This window comes from Miniopterus natalensis, unplaced genomic scaffold, assembly GCF_054644295.1.
Source record: "Miniopterus natalensis isolate mMinNat1 unplaced genomic scaffold, mMinNat1.hap1 Scaffold_262, whole genome shotgun sequence".
Taxonomy (NCBI): Eukaryota; Metazoa; Chordata; class Mammalia; order Chiroptera; family Miniopteridae; genus Miniopterus; species Miniopterus natalensis.
The window spans coordinates 1-15,491 of NW_028269971.1; the positions used below are offsets into that span (position 1 = coordinate 1).

At 45.2% G+C, this 15,491-nt stretch overlaps 1 protein-coding gene across 1 annotated transcript; it reads left to right on the forward strand.

Moving 5' to 3' along the window:
• Positions 1-2,764: 2,764 nt before the first annotated feature.
• On the forward strand, positions 2,765-12,510 carry LOC107541576 (Fc receptor-like protein 2). Its single transcript, XM_087813722.1, has 7 exons — positions 2,765-2,845; positions 3,855-3,875; positions 6,351-6,617; positions 6,849-7,130; positions 7,987-8,274; positions 8,682-8,960; positions 12,152-12,510. Exons 1-7 carry the CDS (start codon positions 2,815-2,817, stop codon positions 12,478-12,480), a joined length of 1,497 nt encoding a protein of 498 aa, XP_087669848.1. The 5' UTR covers positions 2,765-2,814; the 3' UTR covers positions 12,481-12,510.
• The last annotated feature ends 2,981 nt before the right edge of the window (positions 12,511-15,491 follow it).

The following is a 15,491-nucleotide window of genomic DNA, read 5'->3' on the forward strand; positions in this document are numbered from 1 at the left end:
TCTGATGATCTACCCAGACCACAGTGAACAAGCTGCTGTGCAGGTGCTGACCACAAAAAGCATAATTTTCCTCAGTAGGGTCTGATGCCTACTGAGATCTCCCTTTGGACATGCAGCTTGTGAAGCTAATTGGTTCCTGCTCTTATGTTGTCTGAAGTTGGCCACTGGGTGCTTTTGTTCTGGGGCCTCTTGAAACAGACTCTGATGCAGGTCAATGTCAGATGCTCCCTGTGACTAGCCCTGGGCAATATGTCTGGAGCCACAAAGTGATCCACAATTTGTGGCTGCCTTTGCTGAGCCTGGGTGTGCATGCGAAGGACCAAGCTTCATACCAAGGCCAGCTTCCACCAACACCAAGCCCCGGGGCAGGTCAGAAAAAGGCCAAGGCACCTCAAGATCTGCCTCTGCTTGCCTCTGCCTGCCAACTGACTACTAGGCTCAGTCACTCAAACAGCCTCTGCTGGTACTCTAGTTGCATGAGGTAGATTCTCATTAGTCACTAGGTAGGAGCGAATGATGTTCACCAGATTGATACAGGTTTAATGTCATTGCCAGTGCTGGGTCTCAGACCACTCAGCAAAAGTCCCAGTGTATACCAAGTCTATCTGCCACTTGATGGGTGTCTGCAGACCTTTGTGGTGAGGCAGGGTCTCAGAGAGTCATTGGGGTGTGGCCAGCAGAGTTTATCAGGCCCAAACCAAGATTTGGCAGTGTGAAGGGGAAACTTTGTGCCAGTCAGGCATGCAAGAAAAAAATGGCCCCCATCCTAGAGCCACACAACTCAGTCTGTCCTAGATTCTGCCAGGAGCCAGAGCTCAGCAGGGCAAGGCTGCCAGGAGTTGGGTGGGTGAAGCTAGTGGCTCTCCCATGAGGGAAATATATTGGTCAGGCTTGGAGGAAGTTGGGAGGAATGACCTCTACCCCAGAGCCACTCAACTCAGTTTATCCAGATTCTGCACAGACCTCCTGGGGAACTTGGGCTTGGTAGGGTAGGACCAAAGTAGTTGAGAAGGTGGGGACTCCAGGAGCCCAGAAGGTGCAGCTTGCAAGTCTCCTGTGATTGGGAGGTGCCAATCAGGTTCACAAGAAGGTTGAGGGAATGGTCCCCACTCCAAAGCCACCCAACTCAGTCATTGACATCCCCTCAGGTAGCTAACTCCTCAGCTGGGTGTTAGCTCTGCAAGGTGGGGTGACAGGGAGTCCAGAGTGTGGGGCTATTGTATTCTCCCAGGCTGATGACATAAGGAGGAGAGTGCTTCACCCCAAAAACATGGCATCAGTGGTGTGGGAGAGGGAATTAGTACAGGGATCTTGGTGGCAGGCTCTTCAGCTCTCTCCCTAGAGCCACAAACCCCCGTGTTTCCTCATCCAACTCTAGTTCACTCTCCGTTCCTTTTGCCAGTACCCACAGTGAGTGGCTGTGCAGGAGATTTTGTATGTTGGCCCCTTAAGGGCACCTGTGTTTCTAAGAGTCTCATCTCTGCCTGGCTGACAGAATCCCCACTGACTTTCACAGCCAGATATTATGTGGGCACCTCTTGCCTGCTCTAGTACTTTGGGCTGGGAAGCTCAGTGTGGGGCTCAGACCCCACACTCCTCAAGTGGAACCTTTGCAGCTGAGCTATCCCTCCAGAATCTCAGCCACCACTGGTGGAATGGGTCCAGCTCTTTTCCCATTTCTGCCCTTCCTATCAGTCTCCATGTGGCTTATTCTCTAAATCCTTGGTTATATGACTTCTGTTCAGCTAGTCTTCAGTTGATTATTTAGGTTGATTGTTCTACATTTAGTTGTAATTCCAGTGTGGCTGGGAGGAGGTAAGTGTGACTTCCACCTACTCCACCTTGACCTTGGATCCCCCCCTCACTGGGCTTTCTAATCCTTTCTCTCCTTCCTTCTTCAGCACTGGGGTCCCTAACAGCTTCCCAGTGGCTGGTGGGTGGCTAATTATCTTTAGTTTGTTACTTCTTTTAACCACTAGGGTGAATTCTATTTCCACCTGATGTGAGGGCTCTCTTCCTAAATTTATTCTTAAACTTTGAAGTATTAGAAGACATGTCTTACCTCTCATGTGTGTGTTAAGGTCCTGCACACCACTGAAAAGTGGTTTGGAGCTAATGCCTCAAAGCTGACATCACAGATTATTTTTATTACTTCTTCCATTCTGCATGTATCTGTCTAGAACATCTTGTGGGCAGGAATCACTTGGGTGCAGGAGAATTTGCATCCTCCTGAGTCCCTGGACCACACATAATGCTGTCTAATATAATCCTACTCCCACCATCATTTCTAACAAATTTGGGTTTGTCTCCTCATGTGATCTGGGTGGATTTCCACAGAGCAGCATCCATGCAGTGTTGGCATGGTGTCACAATATTAGGAATTGCAGAACAAAGCATTTATCCCAAGTGGTAAAGGGGATTTCCCTGTGAAAGAGAACAGCAAGTGATTTTAGCAGTTCCAGAACTCAATCAATGTTTTCTGCAAAGTCAAAACAAGTAAGAAAGTTTCTCTGAAAGGACCTTACCTATAGGATAAAGACACCTTACATTTTCAGGGGCATTTCTGACCAATACGCACATATCTGAACAATTCTATGAAAAACATTTACTTTCTCAGCATCTGAGGGTGAGACTGGGGGTAAGGAGAATGCTGATTGGCAAACACAGCTTTTCTACTTCCTGGTTTCTATTCCTATAAAATCGCTGATGAACCACAGTGCCCAAACCCAGCTTCACATTCTGTGGGGACAGACTCTGCTCCAGGACCTGGGCTGCACCTGACTGTCACTGGGACAACTTCTCACCTCCAACCTCATGCTGCTGTGGCTACTGCTTCTGGTCCTCGGTAGGTAGAATGCTAGAGCAAGACTTGGGTGGAAGCAGAGCAGAACCTCCTGTGCTTGGGCATTTCAGAACTTCTTTTAGAGCACAGGTCTCTCAGCTGGGATTGAGTAGGAATGGACTTCAGCTTCTAACTCAGGACCAACAAGTATTATGCAAGTGGCTACTGAGCAGAGCAAGGTTCCCAGGAAAACCAAAAGACTATGAATCTCTTTTCCAAATACTGATGCCTCTTTCCTTGGTTTAACATTTATTAATGCTTTGATCTCTGGGAAAATCATGGAAACTCTTTAAAGGATATCAAAGAAGTTTTCTGTTAGGGTAAACTCTATTTCCAGCCCATTTAAATGTTACACTGCTTCAACTCCACTTCCACTCCAGGATACCACATTTTTGTCTGAACTCTTACATTTCTAGACTTAAATTTTAGAGAGGCTTTCAAGTCCTGCTAATTGTAGCTTTAGCTGATAAATATGACTCTAGCCTATGGATGCAAACATGGTACTAGACCTAGAATAGGGAAAGAGAGAGAAACAGTGTTCATGATGCATGAGAGGACAGCTCCACTGTCTTCCTGGCCTTTCCTGGCTTTTGTGTTGCCACCAGGCAGGCAATATGTCTCAAACAAAATATTCCGTCTTTAAAAGTCTAAAAAGATAAGGTGGGAGAGGAATAAATAAATCTTCTGAGAACTTGCCTACAAAATAGCCAATATATGGTAAGGAGGATGAACTATGTTTATAAATTGTTCTGGCCTCACAAAATGAACACTGGGTTCTACGGGAGTGTTGTTGTGAGTGATGGGAGGAGAAGGGGGAAATGAAGGGAAAGAGTAATAAAGGGAATGAGGGAGGAAGGATAGGAGGGAATAAAAAGTCAGGGTAGAGGGGAGAAGATATAAAAGAAAAGAAGGGTAAAGAGAATTGTTGGGAAAGTACTTCGGAGTCACAACTTTTTCTCAAAGTGTGAAATCCTGGCCCAGTGCTAATCTCTCTGACTCTCTTCCCTCACAGGTCCTGTCGGCATCTGGTCAGGTGAGTTCTTTCCTCTGCTCTTTAGGTCTCCGGGGACCAAACATACTCTCCCAGGCAAGGGAGCTACTGCCTGGCCCAGCCTCTTAGCTGAGGGCTGCAGGGATCAGGTGCAGAACTGGGGTGGAAGAGTGAGGGGCAGGGCCTCACCCCCGTGCTTGCCATGGTACAAATGCTCCAACGTCACATGCTTCTCTGCTTTGCTCCCTGCCTGCTTGATGTACAGAAGGCCCTACACTGACCCTCTCAAGGCAATAAGTCATTTTCTCTTTACTATTAAGCCCGGGGACAGGAAATAAGTTAACTGTGAAGGGAAAGCAAACCATGCAGTGTACTCTTGGGAACACACTCTCCTGGCTCTGGCCAAAGGAAGTCAAAAGCTCCCACCAGGAGCAATGGAGGCGGTGATGGAAAACATATTTCCTATAAGAGAGAGGTAGGCAGAGGAACAAAGAGATGCTCTGCATTAAACAAGAGTATCCCGGGACATTTCACTGGGATTGCAAATACCCCTGCATAGCTTATTTTTCTTTCTTCTTATTATTCTTATTAAAGTCATAATGTAATAAAATAAAGAGGAAAACTTGGTTTTATATTACAATGGAAAGTTACATTTTCTTCTTTAATCATTTATTTGAGAAAGTATTTATCCTATCACAGGGAGGAGACGTAATACTTACATATCCGTTACTCTTAGATCTGACTATATAAATTGCATTCTATCTGATGTAATTTTAAGCAAGTATGTTATTAATACATTATAGGGTCTCAGGATCAGCCTCATAGAATTCAGTAAACTTCCTGAATTATGGCAAAATGTGTGTATATGTACATTTGTGCCTTCCTCTAGGGAACAGGTAAAATGTCAAAGTTAAAGGCCATTTACCGAAATGTTGTACAATCAAATTTGTGTTCTAGGCTCAGTATAATCAGGAGTCATCATTTCTTATCTGTCTCTAGCCCTGTCATTATTACCAAATTGGCCACATGAATCTTACTTCTCAAATATTTATTTAATCAAATTGATTTTATCTCCACACTCTTCATTGAAAACCTTGCTCAGTATCAATCCAGAGAGAGAACATTTGGGCCTTCATGAGGGCTTAAGACCTCTCTCTTTAACAATCCTTACAGCCCCCACCATTCGCTCAATCCTCCGACTTTCAAAGTGGCTAAAAGGTATAGAACAGCTGTCTCAAAACTTATTTGATCACTTTGCTCTATCAAGAACAAAATTTTTAGCCTGTACTTCCAACATATTATATCGATTCTTATACTGAAATATTTTTAAATATATACAAAAGCAAAACATTGAAAAGATGAACAACGTTTGGTATACTACAGAAGTCCTAAGGTTTTCTCTCCACCTCCTGTGGACTCCACTTGGGAGACTGGGTCTAACTGTCACGAGAAGATGGTCTCTGTTCTGAGACAAGGCCCTGAGTGGGCTCTTCTTCTCTCTACCGTAAACTCCTGGCTAGAGGAGTGAACTGGGCAGACAGCCTAAACAAACACTCTCATGCTTTGTCTCCTTCTCCATTTGGTTCCTCCATGTCTGACACTGCCTTTCTTTGCACTAAAGGAGTATGACCTAAGGTTCAGGCCTGGGAGTAGGTTTTTTATTAGAACAAACACTTTCCCAGTGTATTACAATTTAGCCCAGTGTATTACAATTCCAAATTGATACTCGAACCTGCATCTCTAGCTCAGTTACCATCTAAATTTCCCCTCAAACACCCCAGGTGCAGGGCCGGGTCACACAGCAGTACGATGGCTGGCTCTTCTTACCACCGCAGAACTTTTAAAGAACAGGTTACCAGCTCTTCTCCATCCTCAAGTGTGTTTTTTTTTCCCTGCTGGGCCAGATCCAATACACCAAGCTGCTCATCAGCTTTCTGATGACCACTATCTTACAAGGGGAGGCAATGACCTAAACAAGCAGATTCCCAGAAGCCTCTGAAGAAAAGCCTTCTAGTAGAACATTCTAAATATTTAACTGTAGATCCCTGGGCTGATGTCTCAGTGGCCCAGATTGTTTCATCTAGGGAGAACGACAAAGGGAAGGTCTTTGAATTGTACTGCTGGGCTGAGTCTCTAAGGAATGAGAGATGCAGAGAAAGTCAATCATGGACATCACAGGGGCATGAGGGAAACTTGAATGGATATAAGGAGATGTAAGTGGAATTGTTTTAAATCTATATTTAGTCCAGAAAATTGGTGGGACCTGAAAAAATGAATCAAAACATTTGTAACAGAGACAAAACCAATAGAATGTGTAGAAGACAAAAGATGTCACTAAGTGAAATAGAGTTCACCTTTGTTGAGCAGAGAAGCCAGAAGGCCAGTAGCTTCCAAGGAATCTGTGGCTGGCCAGCTTCTTGTGTATGTGTATGTACTAGCTTTCCCCTTATGAACAGATGTGAGAGTGCTGGCACAGGGTGGGCAGCATTGATACAAGTATTTTTGGATCTTTTGCAGACTGGCTAACCATCGATATCCCACGCTATGCCTATGAAGGAGACCAGGTGGTTGTGAGGTGCTCTGGGAAAAAAAATGATAAAATAGTTAACCTGATATACTACAAGGATAGATCTCGGATAGCCACTTACTTTAACAGCACAAGCCATATCATTTCAAATGCAAAACCCAGTGACAGTGGCATCTATTATTGTAAGGCAAGTAAGAATTTGTTTTCACTTAAAGACGAGTTGAAAGAAACAAGTCCTGCACAGCTCACTGTCCAAGGTGAGGCTCTCACTATTCAAGCGGAAAAGACTGGGGAAAAGTGGGGCCTATGTGGGAGGACCAGGGTAAAGGGCAGAGGAGACCACCCAGGGCAGCAGAAATTTGGGGTGGCTGTCTGTCTTTGAGTCTGGGGCTGTGTGTCCTGCTCATTGGGGCTGAGAAGACAAGCACTTCTCGACAGAAACTCCATACCTCACTGACTGGGGCTCTCTGTTTAATTCCTCCCTGCAGAGCTGTTTCCAGCACCTACTCTGACAGTCACACCCTCGCTGCCCACTGAGGGGAACTCAGTGACCCTGTCTTGTGATACCCGACTCCCTTCAGATAGGTCCAGGACCCAGCTTCGGTATTCCTTCTTCAGGGATGGTCAAATCCTAAGGTCAGACTGGAACTCATCAGAGCTTTTCATCTCAGCATTATGGAAAGAAGACTCGAAATATTACTGGTGTGAGGCAATGACAGCAAGTCGCAGTGTCTCCAAGCGGAGTCGTCGATCGTTTGTACAGGTGCAGGGTGAGTACCAGTGGCTGGGCTGCTTGACAAGCTGCTGTGCTCAGTTCTAGAAGGACCCCTTTCAGACTCAGAAATACCTGAGGAAGAAAAGACTAATAGAAATTTACCAAGTGCAAGGCATTGCTCAGAGCAGTTTTATATTTAGTGCTCCCAGAAACCCTGTGAAGTACTGAAGTGTGAATAATATCTGTAAAGTACGCACTATTATTATCCCCATTTTACGCTCGAGGAAACTGAAAGCACAGAGCTGTTAAGTGACCTGCCCGAGGTAACCCAGCACGAACGCAGCACAGTTGGAATTTGAACCTGGGCACTCTGGTGCCCGGATATACCCTTTTATCCACCTTGGTACACTTCCTCTCTCAACCATGCCCGTGGAGAGTGGTATCATAAAAGCTACCGATTGTTGAATATCTGCAGTGCAGGAGCTGCTTTATATATGTATATAGTTCTATCTTTATGAAAACTCTGTGAGGTTGGTATGATTATCCATACTTTATTGTTAAGAAAACTGAGGATCAGAGAGATGAACTGACCTACCAAGATCATGGGCAGGGCTGGGTGAGGACTCCACAGCCTGTGCTTTTCCCAAGTGCATCAGGAGATCAGAAGGGAGCAGGATCACTTGGGGCTGTGGTCATTACAGAAGACTCATAAGTGTGTAGAAAGTGAGAGGTGAATTTTTAGAACATTAAGTTGCAGGGTGCTTTTGCTTAATGGCCCTCAGCATGCTCCTTCCCCACTAAAAACACTCCTCTGCATAAACCCTGCTTCCAGTAATTCCACCAGCATAAAGCTCAGCAGGTGGTGCTGGCCTGCACACCAGGCCCTCGCTTGTCCTCTTGTGGTCACACAGGAATCCCTGCGTCTGGAGTGCTCCTGGAGACCCAGCCCCCAGGGGGGCAGGCATTTGAGGGAAAGGTGCTGGTGTTGGTCTGCTCTGTGGCTGAAGGCACAGGGGAAATCACATTCTCCTGGCACAGAGAGGACACAGGGGAGAGTCTGGGAAGAAAAAGTCAGCGCTCCCAGAGATCAGAGCTGGAGATCCTTGCTGTCGGGGAGAGCCACGCTGGGGGATACTACTGTGCAGCTGAGAATAACCATGGCCTCATCCAGAGTGAGGCAGTGAGCGTCACTGTGAAAAGTAGGTAGCGCCCCTAGTTAGCCAGCCATTTCCAGCTGGAGCCGGGCTTCTCGTGTTGCAGGAAGGATGACCCAAGAGTGGCAAGGAGCAGGCCACGCAGAGGCTGTGAGCGCGCAGGCTGTCGTCGCGGTGCCGGGGGCGGGGGCGGCGACGTGAGCAGAGGAGCTGGGGCAGGAGGGCGGGGGCCGCGAGGCCGCTCCCCTGGCCGCGCAGAGGCTTTTCCAGGACCGCTCACCAGGGGCCGTCCAAGCTCTTCTGGAGCCGTCTCTGCGGCATTGGACTGGGGGGGCGACAGCGGGAAGGCTCCGTGGGGCTGGAGGGATGCGCGGGACACGGGGCGGGGCAGCGCGGGCTGCGAGTCTGCACCCGCAGAGGGGCCCTCTGATGGGCTCTACCGCTTCCGTCAGTTGCAGTGTCGCACCCGGTCCTCACCGTCAGTGCTCCCGGCGCCCAGGCCTTTATTGGGGACATGGTGGGGCTTCATTGTGAAGACAAGAGCGCATCTCCCCCTGTTCTGTACTCATTTTATCATGAAGATGTGCTCCTGGGAAACGTCTCAGCGCCTCGTGGGGGAGGCGCGTCCTTCAACCTCTCTCTGACTGCGAAGCATGCTGGGAACTACTCCTGTGCCGCCAACAATGGTCTGGTGACCCAGCGCAGTGAGGCGGTGGCACTCAACGTCACAGGTAGGACATGTCCAATGTCCCCTTCCAGAGGACCAGCGGCAATTGTGTCAGGCACTGGCTTGGTGTCCTGGGATTTCCCTACCCCGCAGGGAGCCGGGGCTCAGCTAGAGCCCATCTGCCCTCCTCGGCTTTCTTTCCCGTTGGCCTCAACAACAGCACCGCTGGCCGTCGCTCCCCTTCCCGCTTCCCTCTCCTTTACATCATCAGGTATGTGGGAAATAGATACTCTTTGCAGGGCACTTCCCTGGGGCAAGTCAGCACTGAAAGTGAGGCAAGTGCGGCACGGGGATGTCCCTGAGGGACGAGGAGACGCCACTGAGGAAAGCAGGGAGAGGTCCTCGCACACTCAGAGCTCACAGAGGGGGAGGAAGTGCAACCAGGCTTCGTAAATACTTAAGGACAAAGTAGAAAGACCAGGAGCAAACCAGGTTCTGGAGATCAAAACTTTACTAGGATTGTCTCATTTAATCTCCCTAACAGCTCTCATTTTACTAATAAATAAAATTCAGACTAAGTCACTTTCTGAGGTCGCACAGCTAGCAGGTCACACGCAAAAATGGAACCTTAGGCCAGGGCTGCCGGAATCAAGGAACTTTGCTCTTTGCTACTATTTTAATATATCATGGTAGTTATAAGATTTTCCTTAAATTTATTACTGTGAAGTTACAGGGAACGATAATTGAATTCCTTCTGTAAACTCTTCTCAGTCATCATGTCATCATAGGTAGTAGGACGTACAACTCGCTAAGATTTTACTTCAAAATGTTGCATCATTATTTATGTGTTTCCTCCTTGAGCTATCCTCAGCTAGTTTCGGTTTCAAGGATAGGTTAGCCTCATAGGGATGAGTTCAGAAGCTTCCATGTTTCCTGTGCTTTGCAGCAGTTTAAAACAATATTTTTCAAAGGAATATGTAAGTTTTACTGGAGATGTCATTTTTCAATAAGAACCACTTCTTGCACTGTTTTACATATATACTGGCAAAATCGCTGATCAAATAAACTTCCATGAGCACAATAAAGAAAAAAAGAAAAAGAAAAAAAAGAAAAAGAAAAATATTTGAATTGTCTACTAGTTAACAGTATTTGGAACTAGGCCAAACAACTTTCTGAGCCTGGTAGATTTTTTGCCTCCATTATCAAATTTTTTTTTTCTTAGTCTTTTCAAATTTTCTACCTTATTAAAAAATAATTTGGATGCTTTTGCTAAAAACTGCATTTGGATGCATTTTGCCCGGCCGGGCGTGGCTCAGCGGTTGAGCGTCGACCTAGGATCCAGGCGATCGGGGTTCGATTCCCGGTCAGCCCGGGTTGCGGGCTCAATCAATGACTCTCTCATCATTGATGTTTCTCTCTCTCTCTCTCCCTCTCCTTTCCTCTCTCTGAAATCAATAAAGATATATTAAAAAATAAATAAATAAAAGCTTTTAAAAAAAAAAAAAACCAAAAAACTTGGGGCATTTTATCTAGATTTTCAAATTTATCATATAATATCGACCATAGTATTATGATCTAATTTTAAATAGCTTTCATATTTGTGATTATACTCTCTTCACATTTCTAATTTGTATGATCTCTTAGAATTTATTAATAAGATTTGCCAGAGGTCTGTCTATTTCATTGCCTTTTTTAAACAGCCAGGGTTAGTTTCAGTATTAAAGTCTATTTGGTTTTTGGTTTCCTGATTCATTTATTTTTCTTTTATGTTCACTAAAACTTTCCTCCTTTTGTTTTAAATTTATTTTATGTTGTTCTTTCTTTAATTTCTTAAGCACATATAAAATTTTCATCTTTATTTGTTTTCTAGTAAATGCATTTAAAACTAAGTACCACTTTTAATTCATTCTATAAGTTTTGATGTACAGTATAATATTTTCATTTGTTTTATTTCTAAAGTGTTTGTAAAATGCCTTTTAACTTCTTTGATAACTTAAGACTTACAATTTCTTATAGATTTTATTTTTATTCTTTATTTTATTAATTTATTATAGATTTTTCATTTTACTTGTGGTTAAACTTTATCAAAGGATATGGCCTGCATAATTTTTACTACTGGAAACTTACTGAAAATTTATTTATGACCTAATACACAGTCAACATTTTTATAAATGCTACACATGTAATTTGAGAAGAATGTGACTTTTCTGCTTAAGATATACCAAGCTCGGTATTTATTTTTCTATTAAAATAAGGTAGATGTTTGATTTATTATGTCTCTACAAAGCCTTACATTTGTTTGATCTTTTCGATTGATTTTTTTTGAGAATCATATTTGTATTACTACCTATAATTATTCTAAGTTTACAGTTTTGCAGGGGTTTTGCCATGAACTTTGTAATTGACTGTGTAAGATAGATCATTTTGGTCACAAATGACAGAAATTCAATACACACTGGCTTGGGTCAAAATATAAGTGCATTTGGTAAGAAGGGTCAGAAATGGATATGGCTTAGTGTGTAACTGGGTCCAAGGGTTCTGTCTCTGCTCCCCTTTTCACTCTGAATTTCTCCATTAGCTTAATTCTCAGGCTGACCACTGAAGACAGCTCTAGGCTAACACCTCTCCTTGGTGCTAGAAATCCTAGAGAAAAGTCTTTAAAAAAATGATTCCATCTTAAAACAAACACACCAGGTAGAGATTAGAGATGAACAAACCTGTGTAATGTGTTCACCCTCTACCCTCTCTCTCTGCAAAGAAAACGAACTTGTGACTGGTGAAGTCACCTCTACCCTCTCTCTCTGCAAAGAAAACGAACTTGTGACTGGTGAAGTCACCCACAGGGTCAGTGCAGTTTTCAAGGGAAAATGAGGAACTCAGTTGACCTAAGGTCTCTCCCTATTCTGGGTCTCAGCCTCCAACTCTAGGAAAGAACTAGTTCTATACTTCTGCTTTCCCAAGATCTTTTTGAGCTCATGAGAATCAAACCATAAATCTGTCTGTCTCCACATTCCTTTATTATCAGAAAGCAAAGGCTCCTTCCCCAGGTGTCTTTGAGTGGGGGACTTTGGTGGGACTGGGTGATTCTAAGATGATAATGGAGTGGGATGGAGCCAAAACTTTGTGATTCCCTACTTCAGCAAGCCCCTCAACTCCATACCACACACCATAACCACCATCAAACACTCTCTCTTAACCTTGGGATCTACCATAAGAGTACATTTCTGAGTGCTCTCTGGCCCCTTCTGTTTTCAGAATTCCCATTCAAAACCCGCTTGGTGAATGGTCCTCACCGCTGTGAAGGGCGAGTGGAGGTGAAACAGGATGGTCGCTGGGGCACTGTATGCGATGATGGCTGGGGCATGAAGGAGGTGGCCGTGGTGTGCCGGGAGCTGGGCTGTGGAGAAGCCAAGCACACCCCTGCAGGCCTGTTATATCCACCAGTGGCAGAAGAGCACCAACCTGTGTTTATTCAGGTAGCCCTGTGCAATGGGACAGAGGACGCATTGGCTGAATGTGAGCAGACTGAAGCCTTTGACTGTGGGCACGAGGAGGATGCAGGTGCAGTGTGTGAAGGTGGGTGACGGCAGGGCCTGGGGAATGGAAACGGGCCCCAGCTCCGAGGCCCTCCTCTATGGTGCCACCTCCAGTTCACCTGACTCCTCCTCGTTGCCCCTTCCTCTGTCAGCAACACTTGCCATTCGACATTAGAATGTGTCAGGACAACACCACTAGTTCATACTAGGTTAGTCCGTGGTCATAAAGAGCCATACTGTACATTCTGTTGGGAGCCCATACCTGCCATCTCACAGACAAAACATTGATATTTCAATGGCCTTGAGTTGGGGCATAACGCCAGGAAAATAGTTAAGAAACTATAGAATTACACAATTTTAGTGATTTTAATCCAAGTCACACTGCACACCAACCTTGAGGGGGGAAAAAACAAAACTAGAGGCATCATGTTACCTGATATCAAACAATACTGCAAGGATATAGGAATCAAAACAGCACGCTACTGGCATAAAAATAGAATCACAGATCAATAAAAAAAATTGAAAGCCCAGAAATAAACTCATGCCTATATGGTCAATTAATCTATAACAAATGAGGCAAGAATATACAATTGGGTAAAGAGAGTCTCTTCAATAAAAAATTTTGGAAAAACTGGACAGATACATGCAAAAAAAATAAAACCAGACCACCTTCTTACACCATAAACAAGAATAAACTTAAATAGATTAAAGATTTAAATGTAATACTCAAAACCACAAAACTCCTCAAGGAAAATATATGCAGTAAACTCTCTGACATTGTTCTTTGTAATGTTTTTGTTTAACATATTTTCTTGGTTACCTACAGAGAAGCTCCCATAAGGCTGTCAGCTGATTTCTCATCAGAAGCTCTACAGGCCAGAAGGGAATGGCATGAAGTATTCAAAGTAATGCAAAGCAAGGATCTCACACCAAGACTACTCTATCCAGCAAGGCTATCATTCAAAATAGACGGTGAAATAAAGAGTTTCCCAGACTAAAAAAGGCTAAAGGAGTTTATCACCACCAAACCAGCATTGCAGGAAATGTTAAAAAGACTGCTGTAATAAGTAGAATTAGAGAGAAATAGAAACATAGGCATATAGAAATAAAATGGCAATAGATAACTACCTATTAATAATAACCTTAAACATAAATGGATTAAGTGCTCCAATCAAAAGACATAGGGTAGCTGAATAGATAAGAAAACATGACCCAAATACATGCTGTCTACAAGACACCCACCTCAGAACAAAAGACTCAAAACAACAGACTCACACAGGCTGGGGGAAAAAAAAAAAAAATTTCTGGAGGACTGTAAAGGAGAGATCGACATAGTAGGGAACTTTAACACCCCCCTGACTTCACTGGATAGATCTTCCAGACAAAACATCAACAAGGAAACAGTGACTCTAAATTACACACTAGATCAGATAGATTTAATTGACATTTACAGAACATTTCACCCCAAAGCTGCAGAATATGCCTTCTCCTCAATTACACATGGAACATTCTCAAAGATAAATCACATGTTAGGACACAAAACAGGTCTCTACAAGTTGAAGAAGACTGAAATCTATATCAAGCATCTTCTCGGACATTTACACCATGGAATAGTAGGCAGCTATTAAAAAAAACGATTCTTTACCCTTTGAGACAGCATGGTGGGAACTGGAGAGTATTATGCTAAGTGAAACAAGCTAGTCAGAGAAAGAAAAGTATCACATAATCTTATTCATATGTGGAATCTAATGAACAAAACAAACTGATGAACAGAATAGATCCAGAGACAAAATAAATTTAGAAGCATGGAAGAGACTGATGAATCTCACAGGGAAGGTGGGGGTGGGGGAGTGGGTGGGGAGAGATTAACCTAAGAATTTACATGCATCTATGCATAACCCCTGGACACAGACAGAAGTGTGGTGAAGGCCTGGGGAGGAGGGGTGCAGGGTGGAGGGATCAATGGTGGGAAAATGGGAGACCTTTGTAATACCTTCAACAATAAAGGTAAATTAAAACATTTAAAAAATGGTATACAAAATAGAAAATAAAAATCAGTCAAAATTATAATACAAGTAACTTAATATTCTGATACCTTAAAAATTTATGAATTTATAACTATTTTGAATGACTGTACACTTTTGAGATTATTGCACTGTAAACTAGATATCATTTTATACCGCGTTTTGAATTTAAGAACACGACGCCGACAGGCGCTTTCACAGGTACAGAAACCTTCCCGGGCTGTGCGTGTATTTCAGTGGGAACCGCCCCCTGTGGAAGGAGAATCGTGGCTCAAACGCCCGTGAGCCGAGCCCCTCGGCGCTGTTCTGCCGCAGGCCCGCCGCAGGGAGGAAGCCGCGCTCCTGCCGGCACCGACCCTACACGCCCCTAAAACTTAGTAACGTTTCAGTCCCCAAAAATATTTGGACTCCGTGACCCAAGGAAGCTGTGAGACAGTAAATGTGTGTCAATTTCAGCTGTTAAACAAAACAAAACAAAACACGCCTTTGAAATGTCAGCGTTACGACAGGCTGAGGATGCCCGTTTGTATCTCCCCTTAAATGTGCAAGTTGAACAAACGTAACTTATCGAGGTTCCTCCGCGGGACGCGACAGTGCCCAGAGCTGCGGGCCCGCACCTGAAGGTGGGTGCTGGGAGCCGCGGGGGAGCAGGTGGGGGACGCGCTGCGCCACGGGCACCACCGTGGCCCCGGCGGCGCAGCAGGGCCGGGGCGGGACCCTCACCCTGGGCCCCGCAGGGCGGCAGGGCAGGAGCGCCCCTGCCCCGGAGCTGCTCGCCGCCCCCACGGCAGCGACCCCGCGGCAGGCCTGGGGCGTGTAAGCAGCACAGCGGCGCGGCGGCCGCGACTGAGGAGGGGGCAGCCCCCAGGCTCCTGACCCCCTCTCCTCAGACCCGCGGGGCAGGGGCCCTGAAACAGCGCCTGGGGCCGCGGACGGGAGCAACAAGGGGGCGCGCCTGGCGGTTGCAAGCCCAGTTCCTCACAACCTGCCACAACAGCGCGCTGCCCTGTCACCCAGGTGACCCGAACACAGGAG